This window comes from Saprolegnia parasitica (genome assembly GCF_000151545.1).
Source record: "Saprolegnia parasitica CBS 223.65 unplaced genomic scaffold supercont2.13, whole genome shotgun sequence".
Classification (NCBI taxonomy): Eukaryota; Oomycota; class Saprolegniomycetes; order Saprolegniales; family Saprolegniaceae; genus Saprolegnia; species Saprolegnia parasitica.
In genome coordinates, this window is record NW_012156407.1 from 504,528 (window position 1) to 528,168 (window position 23,641).

Here is a 23,641-nt window from a genome sequence, read left to right on the forward strand (position 1 = left end):
CAAAAACACATATCCTTTCATTCATCGTGGCTACGCAAGTGGAAAATATACGCAAGAAGCGAAGGAGGATTCAGGCAGTATGAATAACAAAGGGTCCACAGCAACCACGTTGGCAAACGCGTTCGGAAGGTGTCCTAAGTAAGTTTCACATCATAATCCGTCGCGGATCATACCGCGCTCTCTACGAAGAGGGCGCAGCGCACTATAAACTACTCGATATCAAGGGTCGATCAAACCATCACTGTGCAAGCAGAGTCTTTCGATCTAGTCAGCTTCGATCTTATGGGGAAAGAAGGTACATCTTTTCATTTCGACCGTGCAGACTATTGGTGCTACTTCGACGAGGCAAATGCAAGAATGACAACCGGCAAAGGTAGCGCTAGCGTTCCCGTCCGGATAAGGTCGCCACATGAGTGGTTCCCGAGCGCAGCCACAAAGTAGATGAGCATGGCAAGAGCGCGTTGCAGAGCACGACGTAGCGCAGGTCGCTCGAGCCATAGGTCGCCGCGTCTCGGTGTCGACGGGCGAGTGGCCATCGGTACGACGTCGGCGAGGATGTGGTGTGGCGACGCTTCAGGCGCTGGGCTCCAAACGTCCACTTCAACTCGAGATGACTCATCTTGCCAAAAGGTGCCGTACGGATACAATTATCCGGCTGAGGGAGTCGTTGGCGGAGAAAAAGTTGATCCCGGGTCAACTTTTGTTGCTTCGAGGCGAGTGCTGGTTTTTATCGCACAAAGGCGCGTCAAACACCACGACTACTGCAAGGCGCCTGTGCAGCGCAAGGTGACCAAGAAGACTGCCTCCACGCCGCTGCCGCCCACGCCACCTCCAGCGGGGGGCATTGGAAAATGCTTGCACGACGTAGATGCACCACGACTTGGACACACCGAGAGCGCCTCCTGTCTCGCGGATCCCGCCCTCGCTGGCGAGAAAGTACAGCAGTATGGTGACCTTCTTGGCGAACGAATGCGTGGACTTGCGGAACTTGTAGTCGCTCATGTAGACGCGGAGGGTGGACACAAGAGCGCGAAACGTAGCTTGAGAGCAGCGGAGGTTGTTGATGAACCACTGGTTGTAGCGACGATCGGGAATCATGGCATCGAACTCGACCTCCATTATGGTTAGAATGTTGAACTTGTCCTCGCCCACGACGCCATGAGCCACAGCAAGCGCAGCTCCAGCACAGGCCACGTCTACCACCACCGCCGACGCAAAACGACGTGTGCAGTCCATTTACAGTCCACGAGTGAGTTGACTCTCAAATGTGCGTTCGGAGACCACAGAGGCCACCGGATACATTTATCCGTACGGGTCGGCAACTGCATTGAATTTAACGGACAGGCCTCCGTCCCTTGGCATCTGATTGGCCAAAAATCCACCATGACGTGGCAGCGTGCTTGTGCAGTATATATACAAGTAATAAAACGTTGTCTTCGTTCTTACAAAGAGTTCGCATCGGTTGAGACTAGCAATCTCCTTCTTCTTCACTCGCTCGCCGGGCCGTGGCTGCGCAGGCGGCGGCGCGGGGGTGCATCTTGTTCTTCTGTAGTCGCGCGGGGACGCTTGTGGCCGCGGGTGAGGCGCATGATGACAAGCTCCGTAGATTCCTTCCAGGCTTTGTCGTCGGCGGCAAAGCTACGCAGTGTGTTGGGGTCCTCGAGAGACGCCAGCGACGGAGGCGGCGACAACGACTGGAGGTCGCGGTGCAGGACGATCGGCAACGTGATCTTGGTGCGGCCTAGAAAACGGGGCGCCTCGGGAGCGGCAAAGAAGCGGATGGCGGCAATGTTGGCAGGGACGTCTTCCTTCAGGCGCAGCACATGACCCAGCAGGCGCCAGTAAACTTGAAAGTGTTAATCACCGCTATCCCAATGATTTTTGCCTGCCATGGATTGCGGACAAAGGAGGTTGGTTGTAAATGCTGGAACCTTCAGCTGCGATGTGCGACGTGTGCGATTCTTCTCCGATTGGGCACTGATACGATCGAGGGCGCCTTTAACTTATTCAAACGCCGCATCCGCGCCGTCACTCGAGGCAATCTTCGGCAAACCGTGGTCTCGTAGTACTTGACCAACTTGTTCATGACGCACTTCCACTCTGAGAGCCGCTTGCGCTTCGTTGTGCATTCGATTTGTGCAGGCGCAACGCATCGGTACGGAGGTTGATTCTGTGTGGCATTGCCGCACCACCAAAGTCGCCATGCCGCCGCGACGTCAACCTTGGGAGGTCAAAATCGGTTGGAAGCTCAACGTAGCGTCGTTGACCTTCTTGAGGTTGCGGTAGATCTCGACGTATGGCAGCACACCCGTCACAAGCATCGTCGCGTCGTTGCGCGGGGTCAATAGCGGTGCGAGCGACGCGCGGATCGTGGGGGCCCTGAATAGAATCGACGAGAGAAGCGCGTGCGTTGGAGGCAAGGTCGAGACGAGGAAATCGTTGTGCAATATATGTATTTTGAACTTTGTCGACGATGCCCACCAAGCTCGACACTCGCCCATGCAGAGTCGGTTGGACGCTCGTCAAGATAATTGACAGGTAGCATGGACGCTGGCAATCGGTTCGTAGTCGACATAGTATTGCCACCGACTGCGTATTTAGGCGCGGAGGAGCGGCCGCGTTTCGTCGTCCGAAGCGTCCTTGAGCGGTGCGTATGCGCGGAGGTGCTCGTACGTGTACGCGACGAGGAGAACCATGCACGAGGTGCCAATGATGGGCGAGATGTACACCATGAGGTCGAGCGAGCAGTGGAAGATCAAGTAGACGCGCAGCGAGTCTTCCGCAAAGATGACGAGTCCCCAGAGCGCCGAGAGCGCTCGGAACCGCCGGCGCACGGGGCGCAGCGACCAGAGGTCGTCGAGATACTGGGCGTCCGCTGGCGACGTCTCGTTCAAGAGGCGGTACTTGATCCAGAGCAAGTTGAATTGGTCGTGCACGAGCGGGATCGCAAACGCGACTGCAAAACACATGAAGGTGAGCGGGTCCTTGAGCAGCGCGACGCGTGGGTCGTCGAGCAGCGTCATGAGGACGAGGCACGCGACGATCGCCGACACTTGGACGAGCGAGATCGCGTCGGCCTTGCGCTGCACGAGCATCTGATACACGATGCGACCCAGCGGCGGCAGCGACTGCAGCGCCATCGCGATCAGCTGCGACGTGTACTTTGACGCCACAAAGTAGATGAGCATGGGCAAGAGCGCGTTGCAGAGCACGACGTAGCGCAGGTCGCTCGAGCCATAGGTCGTCGCGTCGCCGCGTCTCGGCGTCGACGGGCGAGTGGCCATCGGTACGACGTCGGCGAGGATGTGGTGGTGGCGACGCTTCAGCAGGCGATGAGGATTACGCAAGCACGTGCCATACAAAGCAAGTGCAAGGTGGGTGACCAACATTCTCGTAGAAGGCACATCACTCTTCTTTGCCCCACCAGATGCACCACGGGACATTGGGACAAACACCCACGCAGCCGGTTGTTCCCAAAATGTAGTCGCCGGCTTGGTCGTCAGCGGCCCGTTTACATGCCCGTCCACTGTAGCCCACAGTGGACGGCAGCGCCCTGCAGTGCCAAGGTACCACGTCATGCATCTAATACCGGGTAGCTACAGGATGGGCTTGGACGCGGTCCTTTGCTGCGGTGGCATTGCTGCCCAGACGATGTCCACCTCGAGGATGCCACTCTGCTGTGCACGACCGCTCCCTTTCCATGCAACTGCGTTTGTACCGCAAGCACGGACATCCCAAGCTCCGCGCTGCGTTCGAAGAACGACAAGTAGGATCGGTAGCTACATGTACTAGGATCGGGTGGGTGTTCAGAGGAGCGAACACGCCGAGGTGCACACTCTTCACCTCTGCCACCTCGGCGAGGTAGCATCTCGGCTGGCTCTAGCGACGCTGTCAAGCTCGTTTTCGCCCAGTGGCTTCTGAAGAATCCCTGCACGTGCTCGAAAGCTTGAAGTGCAACACGTGATGGCCGTCGCGCATCAAGGATGCAAGCGGATGGTGAGGGACTTCCGAACTCGGTGTTTAACCCAGACATAACATTGGGTTAAACGGGGCAAACCCAGCTTGCACCCACGCGTACCCATGGCGACGATGCCTATCAAAGCCCACTTCCGATTTTCTGCCGTCGACCAGCCATGACGGCCGAGACGCTCATCGCCGACAGTGACGTCAAGCCGAACGAGACCTACGGTCGCCGGGACATGCGGTTCGTGTTTCTCTTGAACGGGTTGTTGCCGCTTCTTATCTACTCGGTCGCGGTCAAGTACACGTCGGAAGTGAACGCGATGGTGCTGCACTCGATCCCACCGATCCTCAAGGGCCTCTACGAGATCTCGTCACAAGGCCAAGCAGATTTCATCTCGTCGCTTCAAGTCATCTCGACGATCGTGTGCATCGTGCTCATGGAGATCTTCGAGGACCCGAAAGTGATTTTACTCAAGGACTCGATCCTGCTGCTCTGCATTGCGTTCGGGTACTTTGTGGCGTTCTATAACGACGAGTGGAACCTCCTCTGGCGCATCTACCGCCTCCTCGCCGAGACGTCCGTCGACGAAAAGCACGCGCTCGACCTCAAGTGGAGTCGGCCGCATATTCGCCGCCGCTTCCAACGTCTCGCGGGGCTCTGGGGCACGATCCTCGTGCTGGAAAACAGCGCCAAGGTCGCGCTCATTCTCGTGTACCCCGTCGGCACCATGATCTTTGTGTTGCCGCTGATGGGCATGGCGTTTGGCGGGTCGCTCACCTTGGGCACGTACTGCTACCTCAAGATGAAGGACCGCGAAGACAGCTTGCGCGCCGAGACGATGCCACTCGTCTGAGACCAAGTCTAAACCCCGTGGCTGTGTCTGTGTACTAATACTAATCAATAATGATGTTGACGACAACGATTCACTGGGAGAAGATCGCAGTGACGACGTGTCCTGGCCAAGTGAATCTACCCGAATCTAGTACCAGTGCAAGCGGCGTCCAAGGTGCTGTAGTGATGATATCCATGTATTTATCGCTCTTGGATATATCCAGGATAGTTTGAATACAGAGAGCGGCATTTCAACCATGCGTACTACGGTAGTGTACCGGTATGGCTGTTCCCTTTTTTTCGGCCCCAAATGACAAAAGAAGAGATTGTACCATGGCCACCGTCGGCGGGCGTGCCAACCTCCGCGCCGTCTTTGCGTGCAACGTCGCCTTGCCGCTCCTCATCTATGCGATTGCGGCCAAGCACACGTCCGACGTGAACGCGATCGCCTTGTCCGCGCTGCCGCCGCTGCTCAAGGGCCTCTACGGCGTGCTCTGGCACCGCGAGACGGACAGCCTCTCGCTGCTCCAGGTGCTCTCGACAGCGACGTGCATTGGGCTCACCGAGGCGCTGCACAACCCACGCATCTTGCTATTCAAAGACTCGTTCTTTTCGCTCGCGTTTGCTGCCTCGTTGCTTCTAGGGCCATGCCTCCAGGACGATTGGAACGTGCTCTGGCGCATCTACTGCGCGACGGCGGTAGACACGCGCCGCCTCGAGGCCTCGTGGTGCGATCCGGTCGTACGCCGACGCTTTCGCCGCCTCTCGTGGCTCTGGGGCACCATCTTCTTGGTCGAAAACATGCTCAAGATCTGGCTCATCCTGACGTACCCCGTCAGCACGGTCGTGTACGTCCTTCCGGTCCTTGGCATCGCCTTGGTGACGCTCGTCGTGTCGCTTACCTTTGCGTACCTCCAGCGCATGCAGCGGCTCGACGCGACCCGTCCCGATCGCGTCGGTCTACTCTAGTTCCTCCAGTATCATCAAAGGCAGAATGGTGTGCGTTGTCTTGATGCCGCCTCGCCGACGCGTAGCCCGCAGGCGACTGCACTCTCGTCGTGCAGACACCAAAGACGACCACCGTCATGGGATGCAGTGGTCCTGACGAGATATGTGCGAGTATGTAGAAGGGTTGATCCAGATGTGGACGCTCTATCGGTGTTGAGTGCTTACTCGAACCAGGTAGCATCGAGGCCCTAGACTTAACGAAGGACACTCTGGATGACACCGCGCTGGCCGTTGATGCGCCAGAGCGGGTCGTCGGCCTCCAAGGTCGTCTCTTGCGCGGGCAGAATGCCCACAATCGGGTCCGACTTCATCGTGCGGAGCGCGACAAACGGCGCTGGAAAGTACGGGACCGCCTCTGCAATGGGCGTCGTCGCGGGCCAGAGACGATCGCCAAGGAGACGGCGGTAGTTGGCGTCGCCCTTGAGAACGACAAGACCTGCGCTGCCAAGCGAATGCGTCACATGTGCTGGCAGCTCGAAATAAAACCGGTACTGGTTCCAGAAGAGATCGCCAATCGGCTTCAAGACGCCCTCTACGACAGCATAGCACATCAATCCCACGACGAGATAGAAGTAGAGAGTCGAACGTACGATCTAGGAAGGCCTGGAGGCGCGAAGCAAGCGCCCGGACCGACGGCGTCCGCGACGCATCGCCCATCAAACGGACCGTCTCGACGATGTCGTTGGCGGTCGCGTCCGAGACGTACGTCGGCGCACCCTTGACGTGCAGCACGATGGATGTGCACCATTTCTACAGCCACCGCATGTTCGTCAATGTCATCCTCTACGTACGATCCCAAAGCACGAGGACGTATTACATGCGTGAGAAGGTGGTCGACAAGGGCCAAGTCCAAGAGGATCTCGGTACCGCAGTTGTCGTTGATAAAATGCACCGTCGTCGAGCCATGGAACGACTCGAGGTGCTCAATGACCTAGCATCAGCCTCGCTCGTGTTTGTACAGATAGACGGAGATGCACCTGCGCGCAGTGGTTGGTCAAGAGGTACTGGTCGTCGACGGCCAAGTTGGCATGCGCGCCGCTGATCGTGTCCTTGACCTCCTTGTACGCGCCGTCGGCCTTGTTACCCCACAAACTGAGCTTCATGAGGTCGCCGAGCTTCTCGCGCGTTGGCAAGTCAGAGGCATCGAGCGCCGCCGCGGTCTCGAGGAGCCGCCACGGCGTCGCGTCGTCGAGCTCGTGCATCTTTCTATAGCATCTCGTTAGCGCCATACGTTTGATAGGACCATGCCACGTACTGGCAGTGGAACGGGTCGACGCCATGCTCGTCGTAGCCAGTGACGTCGAGCACGAGGCGGAAGAGGTAGGCCTCAGCAAAGAACCACGCCGCGTCGTGCCACGTCTTGCCCGCGCCGAGACGCTCGTAGTCCGCGTGCCATGTTGGGTCAATGGCCGGGTTGCTCAGCGCCGGGATCGGCTTGTTGGCCGCCACGTCGTCGGCGAACGCACGGAGCTTGGCGCAGTGGGTCTCCGAGAGGCTCTTCGTGGCCGCGTTCTGGTCAGCGATCTCGTGGAGCAGCTTCGGGATGCGCGAGGCCATGGCCGCCTTGGCGAACGGGACGCTGCCGTCCGTGTAAATGAGCGCTTGCGCATGGAGCTTGTCGAGGAACGCCGTCGTCGCCATCGTCTTTGGTCGTGGATTCGAGACTGTATGCGGATGCCAGATTCCAGCGTATCCGGACAAGCGCCCGAGTTCCTTGGAAGCCTTCGTGGTGCACGGTGATGCCACGACAACCAGTGGGAAGCACCCGCCTCCAGTGCCATATGCATCTGCTCTGGGTGGCGCCATCAGTACCCACCGCTACCCAAGGTCTCAGGCAGGTCCAAGGCTCTTGGTCGAGGCTCCCCATAAATGGACTGGCATGTAGTATACCATACAAACACGCAATGAAACTGCAAGTCCGGAAACCGTCCGGGATTGCAACAAGATCGCGAGCAGCATGATCCGGCAGCCCGTGCCAGCGCAGTTCGTCCATGACCACCTCGAGGTCCTCGGCTTTGGGAGTCCGCGGGCAGCGCTCGTGCAGACGGTCAAGGAGCTCTTCGAGAATGGTACCTGCGATGATGTGCATGAGGCCACAGCTCATGGCCCGCAGCACTCGACGCGGTCGGGGATCATGGCATGATCCGGCTCCAGCTGCGCCGCGACGGCGACTACCTCCAAGTTGTCTGCACCGACAATGGTACGTGCTCTTGTCTAGTGAGCATGCGAGACCATGACGCGCAGGCACGGGCATGCATGCGAACCACATCACGCAGCTCTGTGGCGGCGTCTTTGCCACGACCAAGGCCGTCGGCCAGATTGGCAAGTTTGGTTCGTCTCGCGTCTTCTCTACCTATCGTGCCAAAGATGATCTTGTATGTGCTTGATAGGGCTGGGCCTCAAGGCCGCTCTTCTCTACAGCCAGGAGCACGTCGCCGCGTCGCATGGCGGCCTCCAGGTCACGACGACGCTCGACTCGCGCGAGATTCACTCAACCAAGCTCTACATTGACACGACGGCCTCGGACGCGAGGTAGAGATGCATGCGTCATGCAATCTCTTCTTCCTTCTTCTTAGCGCGGTCATTGCCGAGACGAAACAGTTTGCCATCTCGGAGGACCACGAGGCGTTTTCTGGTACCGAGGTCCGGCTGCACCTGCCGTTGCCCGATCCGGCGAGCCTCGTCGATGCGCTAAGCGTGCTCTCGCCGTACTTTTCCGCGCTTCGGTACTCGATAGCAAGCGATCTCGCCGTCGACTTTGTCGTGTCAAGCGACCTCGGGCAGCCCATGCACGTGCAGCACGCACCCACGCTGCTGGACCCGATCGACCGATTCTTGTGCGACGTTGGCAGCGCCTATGACGATATTGTCCACGTTGAGGACAATATTGGTGACGTTCGCGTCAACGTCCTGGCCCACGTCCGCCCCTTGCCGTCCGTCTCGTCGGATGATGGCATTCCGCTGCATGTGTATCGGTATGGCAACCATGTGCCGCTACTCGACGATGGCGACCTTGCGCAGTGCGCGATATCGACTGCTCTCTTGCGCAGCAGCCTCTGGAAGCCGCTCGGGTTCAAGTGCACGCTGAGTGACCGTCGTTTTATGCTGCAGCGACCGGGTCTCGACACCGACGACGACGGAGCCTTTGCGCTTCTTCTGGTCCTCGATGTCGCCGCCGACGCGCTCAAGTATTGCTCGCTCACAAAGACGAGCTTGGATCGAACGTACGAAGACGGTATCCATCGCGTCCTTGCTGCCGGGCTGGAGAAGCTGCAGGCGCTGCACCCACATCGCCTGACGCCACTCTCGCTGCTCCGCGGCCATCGCGCGTACACGGAATATGTACCCTTGATTGCGACGGCGGTCACGGCCATGGTGCAAGCCTCCAGAAACCACGTGCACTTGGACGCAGCTCACTTTGCGCCCGGTGGCTTCCTCTTTGAGGTGGCGTCGCCCGCCGACCTCGAGGCGCGCTTGGTGTTCAAGATGCAGCAGCTGCTGTCACCGTCTTCTCTCTAGCACCCACCCACCGCCTTCTCTCGCACGGGCAACTCGGACGCAAAATGCAAGAAAAACGAGTAATAGTACGAGTTGGATAACTTAATCACATGGATACGAAGACGACGACGACGACGACACCAGAGACGACTAGAGGAGGTTGAACAAGAGCGCCTCAAACTTTCGGGCGCGTCGGTGCTTGGCCGCGTTCGCCCGCGCGTCGTACGGGTGGTACCGGTACCTGCGCTGGGTGCGCACGACCTTGGTCGACGATGGACTCGACCGCAGCGCCGGCAACGTTGCTGGTTGCGGCAAGACGGCGGCCACGTACTCGTGCGAGAGAAGCTCGTCCATCGTCATGCGTTCTTCCGGGTCAATCTCGAGAAGCTGTTCCAAGATCTCCATTTCCATCGATGGGATCAAATGGGCCATGTTGAGCTTGTGGACCAAGGCCTCGAGGCCTTCGTCGAGCAAGATGGCATAGTTTGGGTCCGACTCGTGCGCCTTGAAAAATACTGGGTGGCCCGTCAGCATCGTAAAGAGGATGATGCCGAGGCTCCACATGTCAGCCTCGCCGGGGATGTAGTACTCGCCGTTGTAGACTTCCGGTGCCATGTAGAAGAGCTTGCCGGCGCGGTCGGTCCGGACCAAGTCGACGCCGATTGCGTCGCCAAAGTCGGCCAGTTTGCACGTATGGTTCTCGTCGACCAAAATGTTTTCGAGCGAGAGGTCTCGGTGCGCATACCCTTCGTTGTGCATGAAGCTCAGTCCCGACACGATCATGTCGAAATAGACACGCGCGAGCGCGGGCTCGAACTGCTGCTGCGGCGCCGCGCTGAGCACGTCAAAGAGCGACCCGTGGGCGCAGTACTCGAGGACCATCTCGACACTATTGTTGCTTCGGCCTTCGCCAAGAAGACGCAGAATGTTCGGGTGGCCGCGCTTGGTGAGGCGCTTGTGCACGCGCGGCTCGGCAAACACGTCGTCTTCGCCGCGCGCATAGACGCGCTGGGCGTCCATGCACTTGAGGACGACGTCGGCGCCGAGGCTCTCGGCGTGGCAGACGTGGACCTCGGACCGCGCCGAGTGCGTGAGCTGGCGCACCCACGTGAGCTGCAGCATGTCGGTGTTGTCGAACGACGCCAACTCGAAAATGCGCCCAAGTGCAAAGGTATCTTAGTCCGATCCGGATACCGAAATAGGTCGCAACGCTGTGAGTCACGCGCGCGGCACTTGGCGCTTTGCACTCAGATTGCCGTTATCCGGATATAGGCAGTTGTCGACACGACGGTTTATGCACAGAGGCCAGGCGCGCGCGGTGGCGCCATTGCCGGCGCTGTCCCAAGGGCAGGGCTGCGTCTTTAAGAAGGACCTGCATATTGGTCGGAGGGTGCTGCCCACATGCGGCTGTCTGGCAATTTCAGCATTTCAGGATTCCATTGCGGTGGCGACAGCACAATGAAGCGAATATAGCCACGCGAATCCGATTCTTCGACAGCGCATACTACCGATACGACAGCGCATACTACCGATATGCAAGGCGGTGAGGTGTGGGAAATGGTGTGCGCACGTGGGTTCGACACAGCTGATGGAGGTGGAAGTCGGTGGGACGTGGAGACTGCATCGTTCCAAGCACGACCACTCTTGCCTCAAAAATGCGCACGGCTCGCTACGTGGCCAGACGTTCCATCTCCGAGACCAATCTCTTGCGTCCTGATGCCTGTCGCCACGTGCGTCGTTCCAGTCGACAGGATTGTGGCGTAGCACTCTGCTGCGCTGGATCGCATTCGTTGCGCTTGGCGCAGATGCAACGCTCCGCCGTCTCAATGCGCTGGTCCCAGATCTAAAATGTTTTTACGATCATGAGAGAAGCACGTATCCAAGCGCTGTATGTTAGATGGCCGTATACAATCGGTGTTCAACCCTTCTTCGCGGCAGTTACAAATGGCCGTTATTATAAAAATGGACATTCATGTTCACTTTACCACGGACTCGAGCCTCTATCGCAGAGCTCCCCCACGCCACGGGCGTCGACACCCAAAAGGTGCAAGATTGTTGAGCGAACTGACCTCGTGGTACCAAGACGTGCGCCACCATCCGCTGTGTCCACGACCGTCGCCATCAAGGGAATTACTTTACTGTATTCCCTTCGTCGCCATCCAGGACCCGCAAGACGAAGCCCAGGTGCTGCTTCTCCGAACCAGACGGGCTGCGCATGTAATCGAAGCCATCCAAATTCGTATTGGCAGTCTCTCAAGGACGTACGACGAGCGAGGTCGTACGACGTATCTTCGCCTAACCTCGCGAAAGATCGCGTCTCTTTGTTAAAGATGCGTTAATAGAGGTTGTACGTATCGAAAGAACATGATATTAATTTTGACGGGTTTATGGCCTTCACCAACCGAATAATCGGAAGTCGTGAGCGGGCGCTTCCGTGGACTTGGACCAACGTCGCCATCGCCCTCGGCCCCTCGCCGACCCTCTCTTCCGACCGACCGAGCCGACGGGTAGCACATCTACCAGCTTCCTCATGGTCTCGTCGTCGCTGTACAAGTAAGCGCCATGGCGTCATGGGCGATCCTGGCTCATGGCAGGTGGTATTAGGGACGTTGCCGCCAGCGAGCGCTTGCTCCGCGAGAGCCTCAAGAACGGCGCGCCATGTATCCCGGACGACCCGCTTCGTCTGAGGTACATGGATCGAAGATGGATCCTATGGAGCTCAGTCGTCGTATGTGTAGCCTGCTTGAGAAGGCGCTTCACTACACGTCGTCGTACCCGGCCGACTCGGCGTCCAAGAAGACCGAGGAAGTGCTTTGGAAGCCGTGCTTCTACAAGTGCATCGAGAGCTTCCGTCGCAGCATTCGCAAGGTACGTCCTCTCCACGCGTAGCTTCGCCTCATCCTCACTGGTAGTATGCAGCGGCCTCGAACGGCGACCGGCGCGTGCGCGAACACTTCTTCCAGGTCTCGCTGCAGTTCCAGTCCTTCCTCGACAGCGCGTCGGCGTACTATGAGAAGCTCCACGACGCGTTCGCGGCCGGTCCTTCAAGCGACGCGGTGCTGCAGAGCATGTTTCGGTGCCTCATCTTCCTCGGCGACATTGCTCGGTACCGCGAGCTGCACAGCCAGAAAGCCAAAAAGAACTTTGCCGCCGCCGAAAGCTACTACCACCGCGCGCTCGCTGTCATGCCCGAGAACGGCAACCCGCACAACCAGCTCGCCGTCCTCGCGACCTACGTCGAAGCCGAGACAATCGCGGTACGCGCTTGCATATTCGCATTTCCGATTCCAATGACCATGTAGGTGTACCGGTACTGCCGCAGCCTCCTCGTGCCGCAGCCGTTTGCAACCGCGGCTGAGAACCTCGCGTTGCTCTTTGAACGCGCGCGGCAGCGCCCACTGCCATCGCATCTCCCGCCGATTACGAGCACGTCGTCACCGAAAGACAAGTCGGCCTTCCTCAAGAGCTTTCTCCACCGCCTCACGCGGCTCCATGGCCACTTTCTCTCGCCCGGGAACGACGCGATGGACCCGACGACGTACCCATTGGACCTGGAAGACGCGGTCGGCGATGACTACAAGCTGTTGCTGTCCGCCGGTGTCATTGGCGATGCACTTTTGCTCAAGCTCTGCGCCATCAACATGCACTGTCTCCACACCTCGGTTGGCCCGATGCGCGCGCATGCGCTGCGGCTCGCGTTGCTGCTGCTCACGACGACGCTTGAGTATGTGGACGAGAACCGGGACAAGACAGCGCTGCTCGGGCCCGTAAGCGTCATGGCCGACTACTTGCAGCCGCGGCTGGAGCTGCTCGCGTCGGTCGAGACGGCTCCGTTCCTCGCATCGCTCACGCGCGTGCTCAACAGTCTCTGCTTGGACCACGAAGACCCCGACGCGCTCACGTGGAAGCCGCGGCTCAAGGAAATGCACGAACTGCGCTGCTTTGCGCCGCTGGACCAATCCTCGATCGGATCCAACGAGCTCCTCTCGGAGGTGGATGCACGCCACGTGCGCTGTGCCAACTTGGTCGGCTTTGGCCGCCGCCTCACCGAGCCGATTGGTGACGAGGTAGATGCCTCTTTCTAGAGCCGATCTCAGCGTGTGCTAGGAGCGTGTGTACCTCTATTTGCACTTAAACCAGTTTGAGACCTCGCCGCGCTGGTCGGCTGCGTCGCCCAGCAATGTGAGCATGGGTCTCCTGAGCCAGCACGGCGGATTCGACGACGACGATGGCAACGACGAAGAAGAAGAGGACTTTGACGACGAAGTGATTGTGTTTCAGCCGGCCGCGTACACGCAACGACCGCCGACGCCACCGATGCTCGCATCGAGTCCGTCGTTAAACAGCGTTGACCTCTCGGCGTTCCGGCACTTGGGCGCTGGCGTCCGCGCCTCGTCCGAAGCGTCGTTGTGGGGCCAGCCGACGCCGACGACAACGACATCGATGCGCGTGGAAGATGATCCATTCTGGGAAGATTTGAACGCCGTCGAAGAGGAAGGCTCGCGGTATGCGCACCAAGTGTCGAGCTTGAGCATGTTTTTCCAGCCAGACGACCGCCGGCCGTCGCCGCCCGCCGCCCGCGTCGTGACGCGCAACCCGTTCTTTGTCAACTCGTGAGGCGCGCTTGCTCGAGAGCCTCTTGGCGCCGACGAAGATGCCACGCGCGGCCACGACGACGGACCTAAATATGAAGAAGAGCAGGCAGACAGGATGTACGTAGCCATCGTTGTAGTCGACGCGTACGTCCAGAAGGAGCCCAACTCAGTTTGTCATCTTATTGCATGTGTTGTGAGGAGCCAAGCCATGGATGCTCGTAGCGTGACCTCGATACCAGGGGTGCATACTGGTGTACGCCTGCCCCTATCACGGTGGCGATGAAGGTGGATTGAATGGATCGAGCGCCGGATGCCACGTCAAAAGATGTAGAGATCGACCACACGAACCCATGCATGTTGCGGAGCTGGAGTGCCTCCAGCCAGCGCGTCCTGTACGCCACCGCTCCGTCGTTCACTTCCCCAAAGCCATTGATCTGAGATCTATCCAATGGGTGGTGGTCTGCACCATACGCCATCCGCGGACCGAGTGTTGACGTGGCTACGCTTGCACGCCTGCATCCTCCACCTACAATACGTCTGCGCCGTGCGTCGGCATGTTGTATACCGATAGCTTGCAATGCAATTTCCTTCTTCATTCTACAAAAGAAGTGTCCCTTGGTCCGACGTCCTCTGTGCACGTGAGCCTCGATACAGGGCCCTTGGTTGCTGACGAGGGTCAGACGCACGCAATGCCATGGATCTACGGCGCGAACACGAGCATGCTGTACATTTATCGCCGAGACGATCGATCGTTGCGGCCGCGGGACCGACTACGCTGACGGTCGCGGCTCCGGCTGCGTTGACGGTCACGACTGCGGCTGCGTCGGTCGCTCGGGCGATCGCGGCTACGGCTCCGCTGCTTGGTGGATCGAGGCTCGTCACGGTCCCGGCGCGCATCTCGCTCGCGGCTGCGTCGCAGCTTGGCGGGCGACTGCTCACTTGCGGCGGTCGTCGTTTCCTTGGGGCGGATGTGGTCGTCGGCCGGCCCGTGGTCGTTGTCGTAGATGCCACTGTACGATTGCTTGAGACGTGCGAGAGCCGCGGCTTCGCGCTCGGCCTTGCTTGACTTGACGGATGGGCGACGCATGCCAAAGTCATCGTAGCCATCTTCGTCGACCTCGCGCTTGGAGGACGCCATGCGCTCTTGGCGCTCGTTGAAGCCGCCGCCCGCGCCGTCGCGCTTCTCTTCCGGGCCTAGCGTCGCCTTTGGGTTCTTGCAGATGTTGCACTCGTTACGCCGCTCCCAGTTCATGTTGCCGCACTTGCCGCACGCCCAGTCGCCCGGGCCAAAGAGCCCCGTCTTCTCGGGCTTGCCCTTCGGCGCGTCGGCGCGGGGCTTGAAGCACCGATTGCACTCGAGGCGGCGAGCGAAGTTGATGTTGCCGCAGCCCTCGGTCGGGCAAATCCAGTCGCCGGCGCTCACGCCCCGCGCCGCCCGGCCACCGCCGCCGCCACGTCCACCAAGCATGGTTCCTGAAATGTTACGGTGAGCAGCGCAGCCGGCATCCGATTGGTCAAAAAGCAAAAGATTTCAAACCGCGCGATCCGATTCGACAAGATTCGAGAAGGCAGCAACACCAGGATACCCGTGCTGCTGCTAGACTGATACTGATGCGATGCTGCGGCAGCAGTACCACGGACATGGCCATGCTGGCCGCGGCTTCTCAAAACGTCCGAAATTCTCTTCCTGCTTCTGTGTTCTGCGTCCAAAGGTTGCATCTTCCGTCGACGACGAGGTCTACTGGCAACTGCGTCACGTCGTTGAAGTTTGATCGTGGATGGCCTTTCCTGCAATCAAGCGAATGATGTGTGTACCCGCCATCCTTTTCCTCTGCTTCTACAACGTCGGCTGACGCCATCGTCGCACGCATGAACCCATCACGGTCCCAAGTATACCTAGGAACATGCCACGCGCAGGGACATTCACCACTGGCCACGCGATGGCGCTAAGATCTTGGCTCTTGGTTGCAGTAGCTTGCCTCGAGCCGAGTCAACAAGTCGACCATAAAAGCAGCGACCTTGGCCATGACGCCGCCATGTCACGAGATCTAGAAACGCTATATCCTGCGTTGCACATGGGGCAACCGACCACTGCCGCTACGCATGGTCGCCTTCCGCCCTTCCTTCGACTACCGGTCGTCCTATGGCTGTACTAACTAACTAGTGCGCTGGCAAGTACAGTGCGTATAATCACGCGTCAACGCACCGAGTCGGATTGTACTCGTAACTACTACTACTACTGTCGCCGGCCCGGCGCCGTTGGCTGTTGGCGACGATCCATCTCCTGGGTCCGCGGGCCAGTTTGCCGGTGTGACAGGTGCGCCTGAATAAAAATATCGGATCTGCGATAGCGCGCTATAGGCCGAATTAAAGTTTTCGAAAAAATAGCGTGGCGCTTGGCCGCGGCGACTAATAAAATACCATTTTTCGCACGCGGAATAGAAACGCCAAGTGCTTTGGCTGGTTTGCGTAAAAAAAACGAACCGATACTGGGGCAGTCGGCAACTTGGCTTGCGTCGCGCACATGAACTCGGCCGTCTACCACGTCTCGACGCTCCAGATCGCTGACCAGATCTGCATCTGGGACTTTGGCCGATGGCCCATCACATACTCGCACCATGGCATCGTCTACACGCGCGGCGAGACGCCCGACGACGTCATTGTGGCCCACACGTGGAGCCCGCTCCAGAACTTTGCCGAGTCGCAGGCCGACTCGTGCTTCCGCCTCACCACGCTGACGCAGTTCTTGGATGGCCGCTCGATGAAGTACCTTCGCCGCGTCCAGTACAACTCGTCGATTCTCGGCGACACGATTTCCAAGCTGGGCGAAGTGCACCGGTCGGCGTCCGACATTCCGCCAGTGGTCATTGCGCGCTGCCAGTTCCTCCTCGGCGCCGGCCGCGGCCACTTTAACATTCTTAGTCCTCAACTGCGAGCACGTCGCCAACTGGTGCAAGACGGGTCGGCTCTTTGCCAAGCAGATCTTTACGTCCGGGCCGACGTCGATCCCGTACGAGCGCCAGCGGTCCGTGTCGCAGCACCTCGACTCGCTCGTCTCGCAGGTTCACAAACTCAAGGACGCTGAGACTGCCGCTCGAGACGCTCTGCTCGCGCTTGAACAGTCTCGACCCGAGCACGAACCAGCGGCGGCGCGTCTATCTCAAGCTCAAGGACACGACCAAGTACGTCCAAGTCCGCGGCAACCTCTTGTACGTCGTCGAAGTCGACTTGGCCGAGACCGAGCCACTTCTGCGGAACCTTCCGTCGCCGTTCTATGCGCGCGCCGAGCAGACGGACATCAACACGATGAAGGTGACGTTCGAGGACGTCTCGAGCGGCCGCCTTGTGTGCTCCAAGGCCAAGTGCGTCAAGCTCATTCGGCCGCGCATCTACCACCGCGAGAACCTCTTCCGCTTCGAGTACGCGTACAACGGCGAGCTCCAATCGCGCCGACTGCGCCGGTGGTACGTGGGCGTGCAGCCCAAGGACGGTCTCCTTCGCACGTCGGCGACGCGCGACTTTGCGTCCGAGTTTGAGCTCGTCGACGCCGACGCGCTTGATAAGGACTTGGACGCGAGCGAGTGCAACCTCAAGCTGACGTACACAAGCTCGTCCGAGCTCGACGACCTCGACGACGATGACGACGAGGGCGAAGACGACGAAGAGGACTCGGACGACGGCGACGACGACGAAGACGACGCCAAAAGAACCACGTAGCACTTGTCACTGCTGTAGGATTAACGTTATCTATTACCGAGGGAGCCTCGTTCGTCTGTCCCAAGGATACCTATTACGTCTCTTGATCGTCAACCGCATCGGTTTCGTGCCTCTGCCAGCCCACCAATCCAGCGCCTACTGCTCGGCTGCTACACCAAGCACCATCTACGCGTCGTACTGACTGGTCGACGTGCCGTCGTCTCGACCGAGATGATCGGACTGTCACACATTGATCTTTGCCACGCCCCAGCTCGCAGTTGATACCCATAGTTGATACCACTTGACGGGTGTTTGGCGCAAGGTGAGCTGGTTGTCCATGCGCTCACTCATGTGTTCTGCATCGTGGCGGTGCTCACGTTCTGAGGGAATTGCTAGATTTCCCTCGGCGCTCCCGCAGCACTGTTCTCGACAAGCTCCTCCGCGACCCGCAGCGGGCTTTGCTCCATGCACACGCACAGTCGCGCCGACCAGCGACAGCGTGTGCGCTGCATCTCTCCAAATAGCAGCACGCTGCGCTCCGTCTCTCCAAGTTGCTATGACGGTGGAGTGAAAAGCTTGTCCAGTCCTCGGCTGTCAATTCGGTCGTCGAGCCGAGTCCTTCACAATCGTGCGCAAGCGTGTAAAACCGTCGAAAACATCAGTGTCCAGCGTCCATAATCGTCCGTTTTGTACTTACTACGTATTATAGTATAACGCGGTACTAGCATAACGTTGGCATTTTTCCATTTGACTCGGCCAGACCCTTGGTGCCGTCAATTACATCCCGACAACCGCGCTGGTAGCGCTCCAAGATGACATCGGCACTCACTCGATGACGCGGGCGACTTTTTTTTTGCTCAAGTTCCCGTTGTCGCTCGAAGCGCGGGCTGACAACACGGTCGCGATGGACCAGGCGAGTGCTGTCTTGCTGTGGCCACCGTGGCCGATCCCGACGCCCGAAGCCCGTCGACTTGACGACCGTTGTCGACAGCAACGGCCTTTTGGTTCTCGTAGCCGACATTGCGATTGCGCCAAGGACCCCCATCGTCGGTGACGGTCCTCGCTTCTGCTCCACGCTCAAGTTTCTCGACAAGGTCGTAACTTTACTTTTAACAAGGGTTTCAAGACGACAAGTAACCTCAACCCGACCTCAACCCAGGCTCTGCCGTTCATTGGACGAAGACAGTGACAGCATGCGTGCGAGACATACCAGTAGCTCCACCGAACCCCCGTTCATGGAGTCTTTCAATTAACAACAACGAATACTGACAACGATGTGTTTTGTTTCTTCATATACTGTCTTTGTTTCTTATTTGCGTCGAGTTGCGGCACGACTTTCTTGGAATCTAACCTTGGTGCAAATTTCATTTGGTTTCGAGAGTGGTGTGGACTGCCTAGCGCTAGACTCACCCAGCACCCGGACTCTGACCCTTGCCTCGTCTTCCGCTTGGACCAGGCGCACTCGCCAAAAGTGCGGCCAACGGAGGCCAAGAAAGCTTGACCAAGGAGCTTCTTGCTCCGATCACTCACATCCATCAACAGCGGAAGCGTGCACGCAGAGGCGTTTTCCGTCGCGATACACATGATCACGGCTATAATTTGATGACCTTGACAATGTATTTATGGCCGCGCGATAGAGTTGCTTGGTTTGAAATGACCAAGGACCGGCGGGACGCGCTTGACGACTTTGTCCTCTCTGGCTGGAGCAACGACGACAAGACGCTCGGGCTCGGGTCGACGTGGCCACAGCGAAAGAAGCACACGCCCAAACCAGCGCAGGTGCCACGCACGGACGAATCACCGCCGTCGCCGACGCGGATCTCGAGCCTCATGGATGCTGGACGGCTTCATATGTACAAGCTTACCGTGCCGAGGATATACAGCAAGGCGAATGCTGGCACGCGCAACGCGGGTGACTGGACCACGTACATCGCCAAAGGTAGGCGCTTCGTGCTGGAATGGATACTGCATCAAGATGGTCGTCTAGTGGACTTTGACGCTGATACGATCCCAGACGAGGTACTGCCCAGCACCGATCCGCTGCAGCCGAGTTGTCTCTCCAAGAACGCGGCACCAAGCAAACCCGTCAAGTCGAGCAAGAAGACGCTTCAGGAGCTGCATCCTGGTCTCAACCGTGTCTGGCCCTACTCATAGCTCGAGCGTGCTACTTGTTTAACTTATTTTGATTGTGGGGCCTTCGACTACCTACGCAGGAGGAATCGTTGACGGAGCATTCTGTCGTGTATCTCGTGTATCAGCGCCTTCTTCACTTTCAAAGCTATGCGAAGGTTAATAACGACGTTGTCGGTATTCAACGCCCCAACGCTAGCGATGAAGCGTCTGTGGCCGACTGACATTGTTCCTTGTTGATAGGTAAAGAGCTTCGAAACCTCGGTGCATCGTTGCAAGGGCTAGGGCCAGGAAGCACTCGACACCATCGCAACACGACAACACGTCTAGCGGAGCCACTTCTGTCGAGCACCGTGGTGGTGTCGCCGCCGCGAAGTGGGTTGGAGTCGAGCACTCGACGCAGTCCCAACGACGGCTCGGGCCCCGTCACGGGATAGATACGTCAAAAAACGTCAAAACACGGCCCACTAACCGAGCCGCAGCACGACGTCGTATCTCTCGCCGTCGTTGATGGTTTCTGGGTGGCAGGATCGGAGTGGCGGTTTGACCAAGTCGATAAATTCTACTAGTCCATGTTCCGACCTATGTTATCGTTTTACTTGCAGTTTGTGACTCTGAAAGTTTGTGCTGTGGTGATGCGTGGTGAGCATCGCCTCGAGGAGGGACGTGCTCACGCTGCTGCGCAAGACATCGAGGCGCGACGGCGCGGTCAAGCTGGGCTGTGACTCGACGTTCTTGGTCGCAATCGAGTTGCGTAAGCACGACTTGACTTGACGGATCTGCCGCTCAATGTCCATCTTGCGCACCGCGCGCATCCGCAACGATGGATCACCGTCAATGAGGTCGAGCGACCGGCGGCCCCTTGGTTTCAACGCAGCATCGAGTCGGTCTTGCTCGAGCTTTCGCAGCACGGGCGCGCCGGAGGCGTAGCTCAGGCCTTTGCGTAGCGGGTGGTACGGCTGCAGCGGTCGAAGCGGCGCGTCCCGTTCGCGCGTCGGTGGCAGCTCGAGGAGGATCGACGATGGCGGTTGTCGCAGCGCCTCGACCATTTGGAGCTCGGCTGACGAGGACGCCACTATACGCGTACTTTACAACAGCGTTGGCCGAGCAGGTGGTACCTAAGAGCGCGTCGGACGGATGGTCGAGCGCGAGGTTGATCCGATCGTTCTCGAGATCTCGGAGTGCGATCGGAATCGAGTGCAGCGGCGGCGCCGAAAGGTGCAAAATGGCTTGGGGCCGACGACTCGCAACATCTGAAAGTTGACTGCTTTGCACGGGGAGATTCGTGTTGACGATCTCGTCTGGCTTGGGTCGCGGTGGCCGGCGACCCGCTGGTTTGGAGCTCTCATTTCGAGGTTTCTCTTCGGCTCTGAGCTTGGCTTCGCGCTGGAGGCGCCGGAGCGTATCTCGCTGGGCGCGTAGCGCTGCCTCTTTTTCGGTGATGGCGAGTGGGCGTGACCAATCGTCGAGCACGAGCAAGTCGAGCTGGTCGTCAATGTCAGGATCGCACCACCTGTTGAGATCCAAGTCGTCGGTCTCGTCGTCGTTGTCGTCATTCAGAAGCGGCGGGTCCGTCCCACGGCCAGCCGCCTTGCCCCGCATCGTGACGCTCCTTGCCTGCGCTATTTTCGGCTCACTGGTACAAATAAGGTTCTCGGCACGTGCTCGACGCAGTATGCAACGGAAGAACGACCCTCCACGTTTCATGCTCGAGCTAGCTGCTCTCGTGTGTGCATTCTGCTTGTACTCGTAAAAAGTTGATGTGCGAGGGTCGTTGGTCGCGAGAGATACGACGGCGAGGATAGACGTGCGTATATGGCCACGCACACGTACCGCGAGGAGCTCACACATGCATGCACACACGTAAAGAGCTATGACGCGCAGGACCATGCATCGTGTAGCCGCTTTCCTGTGTCGTTGCTGCCGCTAAAGTGACGTGGTTTTAGACTTTGCACAGAGCTATGGCGCTCACGGTACGCTCCTTTACCCGTCGGCGACGCCACCACGATGGAGAGAGGGCCAGCTAGCGCGGGTACGTTGCATCGCACGAGGAACGGCTTCTAGACGTCCACGGACGCTGACGACTCCCAACGGCTGCTTCTCCTTCTCTCGCCCGCCCGCGATCATTCGAGGGTAATTTTAGCCTCTTTGGTTGCACGAAATTTCGGGCTCTGGCGCATATTCGAGCCTGCGTGGCATGCCAACCCAGCCCGAGACGCCCCGATCGGCCGCGCGCCGGATCGAGAACCAGTTCGACGAGAACGAGCTCCAGGAAGAGCTCACGGCCAAGCCGAGCTTTGACGGCCCGCAACACGGCGACGACGACGACGATGATGATGGCAGCTACTTGCCGCTGGACGCTACGATCGCCGCGCTCACGGACCTGCTCGCCCGCGACGAGAACCTCCACTGCGCCGACTGCAACGCGCCCCAGCCCAAGTACATATTAGCATTGTCGTTTAAAATGCATGTATCCACTGCATGTCTAGGTGGGCGACAGTGACGCACGGCGGGTTCATTTGCACGCAGTGTGCCGGCGTCCACCGGTCGCTCGGCGTCCACATCTCGTTTGTCTTGAGCTGCACGCTCGACAAGTGGACGCGGTCGCAGCTCGAGTGCGTCCAAGCCGGCGGCAACGCGCGCCTCAACGAGACGCTCGAGTTTTCCGTGCCAACGATAGTCTCCAAGCCGCTGCCCGACTGCGCCCGCGACGCCCGGGAAACCTACATCATCGCCAAGTACGTCGAGATGGCGTACCGCATGGGCCCCAACAAGACGCGGCAAGAAGCCATGTCGAGCCTCGTTCGGCCCACGGCGCGAAGTATCCACCATCATTGCGCTTGAAAACTTGAAAGATTGAAACGTTGACGTAGATGCCGCCGCGAGCTCGCACGGGTCCCACGGCATGGTCGAGTACGTCGGTATCCTCACGATCGAGCTCGTCGAAGGCGCCGACTTGGTCGCGATGGACGTGGGCGGTAGCTCCGACCCGTACGTCTCGTTCCGACTCGGCGAGCAAGTCATTTCGAGCCACTGCGTCAAGCAGTCGCTGCACCCAAAGTGGCGCGAAACCCTTCGGCTCTCGTGGGACGGTCAGTCGCCGCTCGTCGTGCAGGTAATACTCACTCTGCTCCAGTGCCACCGTGCGCGCACAGGCTACGTAGGTGTACGATTTCAACAAGTTGCAGCCGGACCGCAAGATGGGCAGCTTTGTCATCGACGCCGACCGCCTCCGCGTCCTCGACGCCACGAAGCCATCCAACGTGTGGTATGCGGCGACCATGCCCAAGGAGTGGCCACGCAACTTTGGCGATCACATGGTCGCGGCCGGCGAAGGGTACGACGGTCCAGCGCACTCGCATCATCGCTAAAAGCAGGTGTGTAGGCTCACCAAGGGCGTCGTCACGGGGATCACAGGCATGTGGAAGGACCCGATCCGCGGCGCCAAGTTGAGTGGCTTTGGCGGGTTTGCAAAAGGCGTCGGGCTTGGCATGGCCGGCGTGATCATTCGGCCGTTGCATGGCTTCGGTGTCATGGTCAAGGAGACGGCGCTCGGCGTCCTAAGCAAGAAGACTCGGGCCCGCGTCCTCAAAAACAAGACGATCGAGGCCGGCGCTCTCCACCTCCGTCTCACGCTACAAAAGTTCTAAGGCTTTGCATCTTGCCGTCCTTGATTGTTGCAATGACACGCTCGAAGCCACACCAACGCGTGCCAAAGGAGTTGTGGCGTCGCGTTGGGCGTAGGTAGCTACGTCTGGCTCGTGCAGACGATCGATCGATCCCCTCGTCGCCACCTCCGCATCGCAGTGCACACGCTCGTAGTCAGTCACAGGGTCATCTTATCTGTCATCCGAGTCCTACTACGCGAGAAGCTGCGCGATCAGGTCCACTTGGTCTAAATCACAAGCATCAGCACATC

The 23,641-nt window shown here is 58.9% G+C and overlaps 12 protein-coding genes across 12 annotated transcripts; 7 read left to right on the top strand and 5 right to left on the bottom strand.

Annotated features, from left to right (window-relative positions):
- Nucleotides 1-2,493: 2,493 nt before the first annotated feature.
- SPRG_04466 (hypothetical protein) lies at nt 2,494-3,284 on the bottom strand (the record flags this gene model as incomplete). The annotated part of the gene is made up of 1 exon (XM_012343390.1): nt 2,494-3,284. The coding sequence occupies one exon, from the start codon at nt 3,282-3,284 to the stop codon at nt 2,598-2,600; it is 687 nt and encodes a 228-aa protein (XP_012198780.1). The 3' UTR covers nt 2,494-2,597.
- Nucleotides 3,285-4,119: 835 nt separating this feature from the next.
- SPRG_04467 (hypothetical protein) lies at nt 4,120-4,894 on the top strand. Its single transcript, XM_012343391.1, has one exon. It carries the CDS (start codon nt 4,134-4,136, stop codon nt 4,815-4,817), a length of 684 nt encoding a protein of 227 aa, XP_012198781.1. The 5' UTR covers nt 4,120-4,133; the 3' UTR covers nt 4,818-4,894.
- A 234-nt stretch (nt 4,895-5,128) lies between these two features.
- SPRG_04468 (hypothetical protein) lies at nt 5,129-5,764 on the top strand (the record flags this gene model as incomplete). The annotated part of the gene is made up of 1 exon (XM_012343392.1): nt 5,129-5,764. The coding sequence occupies one exon, from the start codon at nt 5,129-5,131 to the stop codon at nt 5,762-5,764; it is 636 nt and encodes a 211-aa protein (XP_012198782.1).
- A 146-nt stretch (nt 5,765-5,910) lies between these two features.
- SPRG_04469 (hypothetical protein) lies at nt 5,911-7,459 on the bottom strand. The gene is made up of 5 exons (XM_012343393.1): nt 7,059-7,459; nt 6,781-7,009; nt 6,621-6,734; nt 6,394-6,553; nt 5,911-6,335 (listed from the first exon to the last, which is right to left on the bottom strand). The coding sequence occupies exons 1-5, from the start codon at nt 7,442-7,444 to the stop codon at nt 5,998-6,000; spliced, it is 1,227 nt and encodes a 408-aa protein (XP_012198783.1). The 5' UTR covers nt 7,445-7,459; the 3' UTR covers nt 5,911-5,997.
- A 301-nt stretch (nt 7,460-7,760) lies between these two features.
- Nucleotides 7,761-9,322, top strand: SPRG_04470 (hypothetical protein; the record flags this gene model as incomplete). Its single annotated transcript, XM_012343394.1, has 5 exons — nt 7,761-7,872; nt 7,917-8,003; nt 8,048-8,134; nt 8,194-8,335; nt 8,380-9,322. The coding sequence occupies 5 exons, from the start codon at nt 7,761-7,763 to the stop codon at nt 9,320-9,322; spliced, it is 1,371 nt and encodes a 456-aa protein (XP_012198784.1).
- A 56-nt stretch (nt 9,323-9,378) lies between these two features.
- Nucleotides 9,379-10,443, bottom strand: SPRG_04471 (CAMK protein kinase). The gene has a single exon (XM_012343395.1). The coding sequence runs from the start codon at nt 10,421-10,423 to the stop codon at nt 9,452-9,454; it is 972 nt and encodes a 323-aa protein (XP_012198785.1). The 5' UTR covers nt 10,424-10,443; the 3' UTR covers nt 9,379-9,451.
- A 1,270-nt stretch (nt 10,444-11,713) lies between these two features.
- On the top strand, nt 11,714-14,084 carry SPRG_04472 (hypothetical protein). The gene is made up of 6 exons (XM_012343396.1): nt 11,714-11,854; nt 11,906-11,989; nt 12,040-12,169; nt 12,214-12,558; nt 12,604-13,368; nt 13,409-14,084. The coding sequence occupies exons 1-6, from the start codon at nt 11,832-11,834 to the stop codon at nt 13,916-13,918; spliced, it is 1,857 nt and encodes a 618-aa protein (XP_012198786.1). The 5' UTR covers nt 11,714-11,831; the 3' UTR covers nt 13,919-14,084.
- A 512-nt stretch (nt 14,085-14,596) lies between these two features.
- On the bottom strand, nt 14,597-15,378 carry SPRG_04473 (hypothetical protein). The gene has a single exon (XM_012343397.1). The coding sequence runs from the start codon at nt 15,362-15,364 to the stop codon at nt 14,627-14,629; it is 738 nt and encodes a 245-aa protein (XP_012198787.1). The 5' UTR covers nt 15,365-15,378; the 3' UTR covers nt 14,597-14,626.
- Nucleotides 15,379-16,420: 1,042 nt separating this feature from the next.
- Nucleotides 16,421-17,613, top strand: SPRG_04474 (hypothetical protein; the record flags this gene model as incomplete). Its single annotated transcript, XM_012343398.1, has 3 exons — nt 16,421-16,734; nt 16,778-16,958; nt 16,996-17,613. 3 exons carry the CDS (start codon nt 16,421-16,423, stop codon nt 17,611-17,613), a joined length of 1,113 nt encoding a protein of 370 aa, XP_012198788.1.
- Nucleotides 17,614-19,245: 1,632 nt separating this feature from the next.
- Nucleotides 19,246-19,746, top strand: SPRG_04475 (hypothetical protein; the record flags this gene model as incomplete). The annotated part of the gene is made up of 2 exons (XM_012343399.1): nt 19,246-19,531; nt 19,580-19,746. The coding sequence occupies 2 exons, from the start codon at nt 19,246-19,248 to the stop codon at nt 19,744-19,746; spliced, it is 453 nt and encodes a 150-aa protein (XP_012198789.1).
- Nucleotides 19,747-20,282: 536 nt separating this feature from the next.
- Nucleotides 20,283-21,820, bottom strand: SPRG_04476 (hypothetical protein). The gene is made up of 3 exons (XM_012343400.1): nt 21,710-21,820; nt 20,841-21,648; nt 20,283-20,797 (listed from the first exon to the last, which is right to left on the bottom strand). Exons 2-3 carry the CDS (start codon nt 21,610-21,612, stop codon nt 20,310-20,312), a joined length of 1,260 nt encoding a protein of 419 aa, XP_012198790.1. The 5' UTR covers nt 21,613-21,648; nt 21,710-21,820; the 3' UTR covers nt 20,283-20,309.
- A 99-nt stretch (nt 21,821-21,919) lies between these two features.
- Nucleotides 21,920-23,372, top strand: SPRG_04477 (hypothetical protein; the record flags this gene model as incomplete). Its single annotated transcript, XM_012343401.1, has 5 exons — nt 21,920-22,161; nt 22,212-22,543; nt 22,596-22,837; nt 22,887-23,059; nt 23,108-23,372. The coding sequence occupies 5 exons, from the start codon at nt 21,920-21,922 to the stop codon at nt 23,370-23,372; spliced, it is 1,254 nt and encodes a 417-aa protein (XP_012198791.1).
- Between the last annotated feature and the right edge of the window lie 269 nt (nt 23,373-23,641).